This window comes from Leucopleurus acutus (genome assembly GCF_964270905.1).
Source record: "Leucopleurus acutus genome assembly, chromosome: 5".
NCBI classification, from domain to species: domain Eukaryota; kingdom Metazoa; phylum Chordata; class Mammalia; order Artiodactyla; family Delphinidae; genus Leucopleurus; species Leucopleurus acutus.
Genome location: NC_139147.1, coordinates 68,268,416 through 68,281,632, shown reverse-complemented (window position 1 = coordinate 68,281,632; position 13,217 = coordinate 68,268,416). Strand labels below are relative to the sequence as shown.

Sequence of the window (13,217 nt, the reverse complement as noted above, 5' to 3'; positions counted from 1 at the left end):
CTATATCATTAATCTGAAAAATGGGGGCAGGCGTTGCCATTTACTTCAGTAATTTTTGAGGACATCGATAAAGGAATTATAGTACAGGACAGTAACAGACATTAATAATGATTAATGATGATGATCTCAGATTATTAAGGAAAAGTTAAACTATTTAGGAAGGCAGGGAAGTATGTTTCTATTATAAGTATTTAACTAATAAATAGTTAAAATGAATTATGTTTTGGTGCTAGAAGAGACTCCTTGAGTGATTTCAATAATTTAGTTACCTAGAAGAACAACTCTTCTTGCCTAATAATGATGGATAAATGAAATATCACCATGCATTGTTTTTATTTTCTCCTAAAAATAATATAAGCTCCCAGGCAGAACAAGCGTTTTTTTAAAAAGTATGTCATCAATATAAGAATCTCTGTCACTTTTTACTGTTGTCTAAAACTTTGGCTTTTATTGTTACCAGAGGGAGGCCATTCTCCCCCTCCTACTTTTAGGTATGTCCTGGTACTTTTTCGTAGCTCCTGGTACCACCCAACTGCTATATCAGGGGAAAAGATGCTAATGACCACTACTGTCCTGAGATCACTCACTGGGAAGCAGAATTGTATGAGCACTGGAGTCAGGTTGCCCACACACCTACCAGCTCCCTGGCCACCACTTACAAGTCCTATTACTATGGGCATGTTACTTAGTAACTTTCTGAATCAGTTTCCTCATTTGTAATATGGGTCCTACTAATAGTACGTATTTCACAGGATTGTGAGAATTGAATAAAATAATACATGTAAAGCACTTAGAATAATGCCTAGAAATATTAAGTGTTCAACTTACTTTTTCCCCTCAAAGTATGTTTCTGAGATTTATCCGTATAGTTAAAGTTCACTCCTTTTCATTGCTATAATATTCCATTGTTTAGCAGCACTGAACTCCAAATGTTGGTTGTGGAGGTGCAAAATGTCCTGTCATATACAGATAAGACATAAAAAGGAATCCCAGGTAGTGAAATTATGGGTATTTCTTTGTTTCATTATACTATGATAATTTCCGATTTTTCAAAAATTGGCTTTATCTATGGCTTTCAGAGATACTTGATTTTAAACCTGGTGGTAACAAGAGTTTATGGAATATCCCATTCAGCAAGAAATAATAGTTGGTTAGCATCCAGGATGAGATTACAAGGTGAACTCATCTGTAAATTGACAAATGCAACACAGCAGGGGCAAGACATGATAAGCTAAACTCTGTGTCCCCAAGGAGACTGTAAACTATACATTTAGATTTTCTTTGTACCCAGCAAAGCTCTCAGAGATAGGTACTTAATTGAGGCTGCTACTGCTAAGGATGCTCAGGGCAAACAGTGGCTATGGTGTTTTGTTCTGTACTGGTTTAAAACCCACCTGCCTTCTGTGGTTGCTTATGATAGTGTTTTCAGTCCCCCAGGGGACCAGAGAGAAGAGAGAAAGTAGATTTCCTGTCCTCAATCTGATGGGATCCGATCAGGAAAAGATAGATGAGGCCCAAGCGTGGATCCAGAGGATACTGACCCTCCAGGACTACCACATCATTGAGGATATGCATATCCTCTACCTCGGGAAAAAGAAACATGACTATTTGTCTGAGCTTCAGAAAACCTCATGTGTCTCTATCTCAGAGATTATCAGCCCGGGAAAAGCACATTTAGAGATTAAAGGAGCCCAGGCTGACCTCTTTAAGGCAGTTATGAACATTGAACTAATGCTGTGTGAAGTTCAAGAGGAAATGGCAAGAAAAAAGGAGCGCATCCTTTGGAGCTTGTCAGGTGAGTAACTTTCAATTAAGTTGGAAAGTAGCCCTTCCAACTTTTGGGCGTGAGCGTGCATGTTTGTAAGTGAGTGAGAGATAGAATGGAAGAGGAGAGAGAGCAAACCATGCTGGGTCTGTTAGGCCATAACTTTTATAACCGTTTTTTGGCTCTTTCTACCAGCAGGGTTAATTATTAGTAAATGAAAACACACACACACACACACACACACACACACACACACACACACGATTGGGTTTACTGATGATGACATGGATTGCCTAAGAGGCAATTATGAGGAAAGCCCAGGATAACCCAAGACCAGGCTCTATGGAAAAAAAGTACATCCCTAATTCTGCAGATGGAGCATTCAAATGCAGACACATTCCACTTACTTAATTCATTTCTTTAATAGAGTTTTATTGCAATTATTTATTGCTGACAGCGTTAGGAGCCCTAAAATTACTTTGAGCCTTCTCACCAGAGTAAATTTCATTGGTACTGTGAGGTCCACTCAAGTATCACTCATTCAATGGGGCAAAATCCATCGGGATGACTGTGGGAATTTGGGTCTGGAGAGATCCTTTTAACTTAGCCCTAGAGCTAATTGAGAGATCATACCATTGAAAATACTGTCTTGGGAAATTGAGGCTTATTTCTTTCATTTATTCAACTAATGTGTATTGCATCCGTGTTATGTGAAGCATTGTGCTAGGTGCTTGGGATACAGTGATAAGATGAACATTGTTCCCACTCAGAATCTAACTGGGGGGCTTCCCTGGTGGCGCAGTGGTTGAAAGTCCGCCTGCCGATGCAGGGGACGTGGGTTCATGCCCCGGTCCGGGAAGATCCCACATGCCGCGGAGCGGCTGGGCCCTTGAGCCATGGCCGCCGAGCCTGCGCGTCCGGAGCCTGTGTTCCGCAACGGGAGAGGCCACAACAGTGAGAGGCCCGCGTACCGCAAAAAAAAAAAAAAAAAAAAAAAAATCTAACTGGGGAAACTGAGAGGTAAGCAGGTTAGTTATGAACAGGAAGGTGAAAGTGCTCTGGAAACAACTAGGTGAGGCACCTAACCCAGACTTGGGAGGTAAGGGGAAAGCTTCTCAGGGGATGTGTCACAAATGGAGAAGTGAAGAATAGGTAGGAGTTAGTAAGGCAAAGAAAGAAACTTTCAAGAAATCAGACCATAGCTGGGCCTAGGTTATGCAAGACTTTATAAATCACATGAAAGTATTCAGTTTTTCTTGAAACAAATGGAGAGCCTTGAATGATTTTAAGCAAAGACAAGGTCAGACTTGTATTTTAGAAAGATCACTGGTTGTAACATGGAGAGTGACTTTAGTGCAAAAATTCAGATGTAAAACTTCAGAGAACGTCTTATTTTCACCATGTGTTTGTAAAAATAGTTCAGGCAGATATGGTCGAAGTGAGTGGGAGTTTGCAATAAATGTTGTATCCATAGTCCACAGAAAACCCAATGTCAAAAAACATGGACAAAAATAATACTTAAGAATGAGACCCAAGATTATGATTTCTACTTAGCTCTTAAAACATAGTGAATGTGGGTGTTTAAACTGACATTGACACTTCTCAAGAGAACAAGGTAGAAAATAACACTGATGTCCTGTAATGCTTGTGGCATTACTTTAACTGCATTCGTAAAGTTGGCCCATTCTCCTAGCTGTTGGCAATTTAGTCATGTTAAGTCCCTTGCTCTGCTGCAAGGTGGCATTTTTTGGCAGTTGATGACTAAGCATATTATTCTACAGCAGCGTTTCAGAGGTTCATAGAGACTCACCCCCTCTTAATCAGGTTAAGATCTACATTAACAAAATGAATAATTTTTTTTTTTTTTTTTTTTGCGGTACGTGGGCCTCTCACTGTTGTGGCCTCCCAGACCGGGGCACGAACCCGCATCCCCTGCATCGGCAGGCAGACTCTCAACCACTGCACCACTGGGCAAACCCAAAATGGGTAATTTTCAAATGAGTTATTACTACAGGGAGCATCAGCTATCCACCAGAACAGTATGTTTTAAATAATAGAAGTTAGGCATATGCTCCTCTTTTATGGTTCTCTTTTAATCCTTCCTGGTGAGTGTTTCTGATGGCAGGACTTCGTGGATCTTTGAGTTTCCGGTGCCCAGCTCAGTGCCTGGCATGTAATAGGAGCTCAGTAAATGTTTGCTGAACTCAAATACTATACTTTATAAATGTGAGCTATTGCTCTCCAGATTTAATTTACAGTCTCTTTGAAATGTCTTGGCTTTGGTGTTCCTCTGCTATGGAGTTATGTTCCTCCTGCTTTCCTGCTTTCTGGATTTACAGCTTGGCCCTCTATAAGTTTCTCTGAATTTATCATCTGCTTTTTGTGGTTAAATTGAGCCCACTCAATTAGATAATGTGCTAGGGATTAGGTCATTTTAGTATACTTGGTCTTAAGTCAAATGGAAAGTAAACTGAAAGAAAAGAAGCCTTTTTTGGTGTTTTCATATGTCCATCTGTGTATTTAGTCCAGTAAGGAGCTCCTTTGGGCAATAAAAGGTTGTCCCTTGAATGTAAAGTAGGAAAGAAGTTAAGGAAGGAAAGAAGGAAGAAAAAGAGGGAAAAGGAAGGAAGGGAGGAAAGACATGACACCACAAACTATTAATCTCCAAATTTTGTTCTTCTTGGTTGGGTGGCCTATGAATAACATATATACTAAATATTCTGCCTTGCCCCTTACAGAAAGCACTGGTGAAAGCCAGGTTTATAATCTTGGATCTGTACTTATTAGCTTTGTGATATTGAGCAAGTCACTTAACTTCTCTGAGTTTCAATTTCCCTATTTGTAAAACTGTGTTAATTATTTCAGTGGTGGTTTGTAATACCCAAATGAGGTAGAGATACAAAACTGTTTCGAAAACTTTGAAGTATTACATAAATGTCATACCATTTTCCATCACCCCTTAACATTTTCTTATGCTTATGTTTTTTGTTGATTGGCATCCTGGCTAGAAATACAAACATTTCCTATTAGCAATACAACTATATATCATCATTGCAGCATTGATGGGGGGAGTATATATTAATGCTCTTTTTTCTCTTATCCCCTCAGCTTCATAATCCAAATCATCTGAGGACAAAGTTATTTATTTATTTATTTATTCTGTGGGAGATTCTGCCTCCCATGGGATGTAACGTTTTTTCTTGAGCTCGATTATTTATTTTATTTATTTATTTATTTGCCCGCACCCTGCAGCATCTGGAACTTCCTGGACCAGGGATCAAACCTGAGCCCCCTGCAGTGGAAGTGTGGAGTCTTAACCACTGGACCACCAAGGAAGTCCTGAGGACAAATTTATAAACCCCCTATTTTGTCCTATGACTTCTCATGGTATTATAGCTGTCTTTGCATGTCCTAAACATATGAGGCATACAAGTTAAACTGCTTATATATTCCTCCAAGTTTTTATAATTTGTTTCATTTAATTTCTGTTTATTTATTTATTTACTTATTTGGCCACGTGGCACGGCTTGCAGGATCTTAGTTCCGCGACCAGGGATCGAACCCAGGCCCCGGCAGTGAAAGCACTGAGTCCTAACCACTGGACCGCCAGGGAATTCCCTCATTTAATTTCCTTACAAACCTTTCCCTCTCACAGAGCACTGAGACAAAGTTTTATGTTACTCATTTTCAGGGCAGCAGACTGATCAGCAACCAGAAAACCAGAATCCGATGAAGGAAAATGCATTTTTGAAATGCCTGAAGATTTCAACTCGAGAAATTCAGGATCAAAAGAAACAGTTTGAAGACTGTGGTTTGTGGGTTATAAAGGTATACTTAATTAAGGGAAGAATTTGACTTATCTGCTCTCACTTGGTTCTACAGCCAAAAGAAGAACTCCCCTGCTAATGTCTCTAAGCTAGCGGCTCAATGACCTGGAATCCTAGGAATTAGTCTGAAAGGAGGGCAGGGATGGGCAGGTATGAGAGGTATAATTGGAATCAAGTGGTAGAAATGATGTCAGGATGTACGGAAGCATAGACCAAGACTCAGAGATAAGCTATCTGCCTGTCTTGAAGCAAAATAAAAGAAACGCAATAGCATTGATCACACTTATAATTATTTACCTATTTTTAGCTCTCACTAAACTATGAGCTTTAACAGGGCAAAGACTGTGTCTGCAGTTGACCATTTCATTACCAGCTATCACATAGTGATTGCTCAGGGAATTTTTATCGAAGTAGGGACAGGGAATTTTGAAGAGATAGAAGTCAAAATAGGAGAGGGTTGGGGCCAGGAGAGACTCTTAGCAACTTTATATGAAAAGCAAATCACATGCAAAGTAATATGCACATAAGTGCCTTTATTTTTGAAGCAGAGTAGCAGGCAATTTAAGTAGCAGTTCTCCAGTTTCTTTTTCAGTTTTTCATTTCCTTGGGCTGTAGGTGGAGAAGGTAGACAATGCACTTCTCATGGCTGCCTTCCAAAGAAGGAAGAAAATGATGGAAGACAGAACCCATGGGAAACCTGTGAGCCACAGGTTGTTTCAGCAAGTCCCACACCAGTTCTGCAAAATGGTATGCAGAGTCGGCTTTCACAGAATGTACTCCGTGCCCTGCGGTAGGTGTCAGTCCCTCGTAATCGGGGTTACTCTATGCGGGAATTGGTGAGCAGACATCAGCAGATGACTCACCACTAACAGCATTTGTTGCTTTGGTAAGGGGGTCATTTACAGCTGGGATTTAGTGGTAAAGTTATTTGGAAAGGGTCATATTTAGAATTTTTCCTTCACGTATACTGTGGCTGGTGGCTTTTATGTTGATGAAAGTGTTTGCAGTAAGAGCTACAGTTCACTGTTTTTCCCCTTTCTGTGTTTGTGTCCTATCTGCAGAGAGCACCCTGGAGCTTTTTTTTTTCTTATCTCAATGAAATTATTATCAACACTACCAAACAATCTTCCTCCCTTAATTAAAAGAGCATTTTCCTGAATATAATAAAGTTGGTCCTTTCTCTTTTTTTTTTTTTTGCGGTACGTGGGCCTCTCACTGTTGTGGCCTCTCCCGTTGCGGAGCACAGGCTCCGGACGCGCAGGCTCAGCGGCCATGGCTCAAGGGCCCAGCCGCTCCGCGGCATGTGGGATCTTCCCGGACCGGGGCACGAACCCACATCCCCTGCATCGGCAGGCGGACTCTCAACCACTGCGCCACCAGGGAAGCCCTGGTCTTTTCTCTTCCATCCTCTTCATTTCCAGTAGCTGCCAGCGAATGAATTAGGCATCACCTTAGTTATGGGGGTTCTACGTGTAGTAGCTTCTATGTCTCAGCTGTACAAAAATATTTCATACTTTACTGCTATATTTTCTCTTTTAAATCTCTCCATAAGAAGCTAAGAAGTTTAGTAATCATCATGGAGGATACTAGCGACGCAGCTTCATTTTGCCTGGTCCATTAAATATGTCGCTTTTGATCTTCACCTTTCAAATACATAGCATGATCCTTGCTGCAGAGCCTACTCCAAGGCTTGATTTCTGGAAAGCAAAGGGTCTGGAAATGAACTCTTTGCCCCAGAGAAAACATAAGCAATACCCAGGGTAAAAATTGGACCTGAACAATTTTTCACCTGGGGGTAAAAATTGATAAATGAATCCCCACCAAGAAGTCTTGGAGCATAACCAGGAAAGCGATGATCAGTATGATCCTTTCACTGGCAAAATCTTAAAAATTCACGACTTCCGTTTGCTCCTAAACCCATTGTAACTGGCATCTCTGCACTCCACCCCTGCCCCTCCTATTTCGACTTAAACTACTCTAAGAACATCACAATCCTCATATTTTTCAAATCCAGCGAGTGCCCTCTTTTCAGTTCTGTGGTAGACACTGCTAATTGCCTACCCAACATCTGTGCACATGTTTCTTCCCCAAGTAGCTAAGACACACACCATCCTCCCAAGGAAGACTGTCACAAAGTCTCATCTTAGCTTATCATCAGCCACAAGTCCAGACAGTACTTTCTTAAAGCTTAAAGGGAAGGTAATTCTCCTAATACATTCATTACACAACGATATGCGAGGGAGCAGGAAAACCGCAATAAAAACTCCCAGTTCGAAAGGGGAGAAAGGAAAACACACAAGTCACTGGTCTATACCACTAACCACGTGCTGCTGGACCGGTGTAGTATTCTATTCTGGGAGTGGAGTAAGACCTTTGTTTTGCACTCTGGGAAAAATCTTCCTTACGTATTGCCGCCCTTGGTCATTTCTAGGTGAACTGCCTACCAGGGGTCTATGGATTGCCCTAGGGATCTAGAATGCTCCCAGGCTACTGATAGCTGGACTTGTAGTTTTTTTCAACCATACGATTCCTTTAAAAACTAAGCAGCATGAGGCCTGTTTGTTTCTGGTCAAGTTTGTGTCTTTTTAACCCAGCCAAATATCTTGTCTCCATCTAGTCTTTAAGCCTCAAGATTCTGGTCTTTTACCTACTGGCTCTGTGCTCCGCCCACTTCCCTAGCCATTAGCTTAACAGCTACTGTCTTGAGGGAATTCAGGCAATTCAGACTCAGTGGGGAGATAATACTCATAATGTGACCTGTGCCAATGTGTCTGGTGAGAACGTTTAACTGAACGTGCCTGAGAAACCCTGGAGACATCAGTTTTGTCACCACTGAGCAACTCATTTTTTTTAACCTAGTTTTCATTTGGAGTGTAAAGGCTCCTGGCTTTTTCACACCTGCATGGTTCCAAATTATGGGACTCTCAGTAAACTTAGATGCCATGTATTGGTAGAGGGGGCTTCTATTAACAAAGCTTTATTTATTTTTTTCTATCTTTCTTGCATTCTAGCCAGTTCTATTCTGAGTTCATCTCTTGCTTGTAAGACTTGGATGAATGCAGCAAGAATGTGCCTGCTTGCAGTTTCTTTATTGGATTCATTCATTCATTCCATAAGTATTTATTGAAAACCATTCTAAGAGTCAGGCCCTTTGCTAGGTGGGAGGGATACAACGGTGAAACAAAATAGAGTTCCTGCCCTTATAATTTATAATCTAGTGAGTCCATCTGTTGTCCTTTTTTTAAATATTGGTATTTTCTGGAGTTCTGAAGGAACCTTCGCTCTTTTTCCTCTACAGTGTCCCCCTGCGTGATTATACCTATTCCCATGACTTCAACTCCTACCTCTATGGTGATGACTTGCAAATTTGTAACTCTAACCCCCTACGTTTCTCCGGACCCGCAGGCCCATATTTCTGTCTTTTGGACATCTCTACCTAGATGTCCCATAGCCACCTCAAACTGAACGCTTTTCTTGGCCATACTTTTCCTTAAGAAAGGGGCTCCCCCCACCCCACCCCCATACTCCCTAAACTGGCTAATACCCCCAATCCATCTACCAGGTCTCCTAGGCTGGAAACTTTATCATCCTCCATTCCTTCCTTTCTCTCACTCTCATATTGAGGCAGTCATGCAGTTCTAGTGATTCTCAATAAAATTCTCCGTCCAGACTTACCTCTCTGTTCCAACTGCTTCAGTTCATCTTCCCCTAAGCCTAGACCATTACCTGGTCCTTTCCTTGCCTCAAAACCATCTGACCTGTCCTTTACTCTGCTACCAGAATTAGCATGCTAAAAAATTACATGCCCGTTTAACATCTACATTTTTAGTTGCCTATAGGTAAAAAACCCCAACTCCTTAGCAGAGCATTTAAGGCCTTGGACCCACGTTATTTCACCAGCTTATCGCTTACTATATTCCTCAACACACTAGCTGTGAACTTCTTAGAGCTTCCTAAATACGTGCTGTATGCTTTCATGCTTCTGTGCCTTTCCATGTGGAATGCCTTCTGTCCTCACCCTTTCTAGTCCTGCAAACTCCTCTTCCTTCTTCAAGATATAGTCCAAATGGCATCTCCTGTTTGACACCTTCTGCAGCTCCTGCAGGCCCAGCAAGTTGCTTCCCTGTGTGCTCCTGTACTTCCTTCATTGCTTTGTTACATCTGTAAATCTAACAAGTACAAAAATTTACAGTTCCACACATTTCAGGTGTGGGACTTGTTTTCTTTATGGTTCTATAACTGAACTTTAGCTTTCATGCGCCCATGTCCACAGATATGGAAAACTCCATCTTGACAGTTCAGGATGAACTCAGTCATTTTCAGAGTTTTCTTGGTCCATTTGGGTTGGTTTTTTAAAAATATTTATTTATTTAGCTGCATCCGGTCTTAGTTGCGGCATGTGGGATCTTTTAGTTGCAACATGCGAACTCTTAGCTGTGGCATGTGGGATCTAGTTCCCTGACCAGGGATTGAACCCAGGCCCCCTGCATTGGGAGCCCGGAGTCTTAGTTGCTGGACCACCAGGGAAGTCCCCATTTGGTGTTTAAACTCAGTTCCTGCAAGGCTTTGCCCTTTCTTCTCCTAATATCCTTGAGATTGCTCTAGATGGTGGGCAGGCATTGTGGGGAGGGTGGTCTAGCTTATGGCTAGAATGTAAGATATCTCAGTAATTTTTATGTTGATTACATGTTGAAATGATAACATTTTAGATATAATAGGTTAAAAATGTATTATTAATTTTACCTTTTTTAATGCAGCGAGTAGAAAATTTAAAATTACATATGTGGCTTCCATTACATTTCTTTTTTTTTTTTTTTTTTTTTTTTGCGGTACGCGGGCCTCTCACTGTTGTGACCTCTCCCCTTGCGGAGCACAGGCTCTGGATGCGCAGGCTCAGCTATGGCTCACAGGCCCAGCCGCTCCGCGGCATGTGGGATCCTCCTGGACCGGGGCACAAACCCGTGTCCCCTGCATCGGCAGGCGGACTCTCAACCACTGCGCCACCAGGGAAGCCCTCCATTACACTTCTATTGTTCAGTGCTGCTCTAGAACCTGAAACAGTGTTTGGTTATGTCCCAAGTAAATGTAAAGAAAGAGAGAGGGAAGAATGGAAGGGAAGGAGGGAGAGAGAATATGGCTTCAAAGAAGTTTTCATTTTTTTCCCCCTCTAATAGGGGTAGAGAGGGCACTAAGCAGGGATTATTACCTTGAGGACCAGAGTTTGGCCCTCAGCTTCCTGAGAGTTCTTAATATTCCAGAGAAGAGAAGACAGATGACAAGCATATATATCAGTGTGGAGAATATTCATTTCCAGTGGTTGGAATAGGGCACATCCTCCTTGTACCACAGTATTAAGGATGCCTGATGAATGGAAAACTTCCTGGTGAGCATGGACCTAGATCAAAAGCGTGTAGAAATTCTCTGTGGGCTATTTTGCCAGGCTCATGCTCCGGGTGATCACTGCCTATTTCTGTTGGCCCCAGCCTTCATGCTGCTTCTCAGTGGTTCCCTGCACCCCACTGACCTGCTCTGGGACTGGCCCCAAGCCTGATAGCCATTCTCAGTGTCCATGGCCCCACTGATGCCACCCTGAAACCAGGACCTGTCTATGTGTATGGATGCAGAGTTCCCAGGTTACAGGCCACTGTGGGCTGGGGTGTAGGGAGGGGAGAACATGGACCAGAGCCCAGACTGTTCTAGGCTCAGTCCAGCCTTAGGAGTCTTTCTGTGACAGGGTTCATTCAGTAACTGCCTCAGGGCTTGGTCTGAAGTCAGGCTGAGGGGTTGGGATGTGACGGGGTCGGCCTCCAACTGTGGCTGGGGTTCAGGGAGCTGGACACACCTTTTCTTTGTCTAATATTCGGCCATGCTGTCTAACAGACGGGCAGAGTTTTAGCGCCCCGCATTGTGTCCAGGCCCAGGACACTTGCTCATACCCAGTAAAGTGACTTCAAGCCTCAGATCTAGAGAGGTTTCTGTTCCTCACTGGGGTGTGTCTCAAGGGCCAGAACTAATGGGGCAGGTGAATGATTATATGGAGTGATTTCAGGGACACCAGGGAAGCTGCTAGAACCCTCCAAATGCTCCTTCCATCTGTCTGGTCAATACTGACATCCCTCAGTTAGAGATTCATCTATTTGGATTAGCTTTTGGAACAGGGAAAAATCCCTAGACTAAGCGCCAGTAGATGAGGAACCAAGTCTCATCTTTGCCTCCTATTTGAGGTTGGTATTACCACACCTATCCCTGCCCCACAGTAGAGAATATCCCTCTAGTAACCAGATGTCTGTGCCCCAAAATCCAGAGTGTCTCCTCCTGAACAATGTAGCATGCACACTAACGTTACTTCATATGCTCAGCATTCCCCTTATTTTGACATATTTTTCGTGTAATGCTGTCCATGAATTTGGAAGACACTTTGCCTTTCTTACATGCTTTTTTCACTGCTCTATTCTCAAGAGTTCTAGACATATCTTTATTTGTAGCTTGTAGAAGTCAGGCCATGTTCTAATAGAAACAGAACCTTCCCTACATTATGCTGTCTTTATTAGCTGCTCGGCTGGTAAGTTGACTTAAGTCATACTCTCACTGAACCTCAGATTTTTCATGCTATATGGAGATCCTACCCAAATCACGTATTAATTGAAGATAATCAATGTAAAAATGCTTTGTAAATCATAGACTCCTCTATAAACTCTAATGGTATATTAAGATGTAAGCTATCATTATTTTCGTGATATTAGTGTTAATTTGCCACAAGTGAACAACTTTGGGTGTCTTTGCTACAGACACAGGGACTTGAGAGCAGGAAGTGGTGATTATTTGGAGGACTAGGGAGTGAATACATTTTAGTACCCAAATAGGCAATGTGATTTGTCAGATCAGAATAATCTTTGTTTTCTCTTATCAGACCCAAAATATGGAGCTGGAATATACTTCACCAAGAACCTCAAAAACATAGCACACCAGATCAAGAAAACATCCGCCACAGATAAGCTGATCTATGTGTTTGAGGCTGAAGTACTCACAGGCTCCTTCTGCAAGGGTCAAGAGTTAAATATTGTTCCCCCACCATTGCATCCTGGAGCCGTAGATTGCCATGACAGTGTGGTTGACAATGTTTCCAGCCCTGAAATCTTTGTCGTTTTTAGTGACACACAGGCTGTGCCCCAGTATTTGTGGACTTGCATCCAAAGTCATGTACAGGATTACTCAGGACAAATGATGCTGTCTCCACAGCAGCCTTGGAGGAAACTCTCAAGTGGCAGCTCTGTTGATTAACCTCCACATCATTTTAACAACAGGTATGACCTTCCTTTGGAGGAACTAACCAAATAATGACCATCAGTGACTCAAAGAGTGGTTTGAATATGTCAAATAAACTATCATCTTAGCGCCTTCATCTTTGTCTTCCTCTCTTGGGGTTGGGGTGGGTAGATAACAACTAAAACACTCTTAGGACCTCTCCCTCTCCTTCAAGTTGTCCTTTTATCTTCTTTACCATAGGCAATAGCAAAAATGTTTTACATGTAGTGAAGAGATTTTCCAGTATATAATCCAATCCTTTTATTTTGTAAAATGATGATAGTGTAACATATTAAGACGGCAAGATGATTTTAGATTTT

The 13,217-nt window shown here is 42.0% G+C and overlaps 1 protein-coding gene across 2 annotated transcripts in view; it reads left to right on the top strand.

Annotated features, from left to right (window-relative positions):
* Window positions 1-13,217, top strand: part of PARP9 (poly(ADP-ribose) polymerase family member 9) — a 30,921-nt gene extending 17,704 nt beyond the window's left edge. For both annotated transcript variants that reach the window (XM_082839857.1, XM_082839858.1), the window contains exons 8-11: window positions 1,430-1,795; window positions 5,457-5,593; window positions 6,208-6,382; window positions 12,503-13,217. In XM_082839857.1, coding sequence (XP_082695983.1) covers window positions 1,430-1,795; window positions 5,457-5,593; window positions 6,208-6,382; window positions 12,503-12,873 — 1,049 coding nt within the window. In that variant the 3' untranslated portion in view covers window positions 12,874-13,217. The remainder of the gene's footprint in view (window positions 1-1,429; window positions 1,796-5,456; window positions 5,594-6,207; window positions 6,383-12,502) is intronic.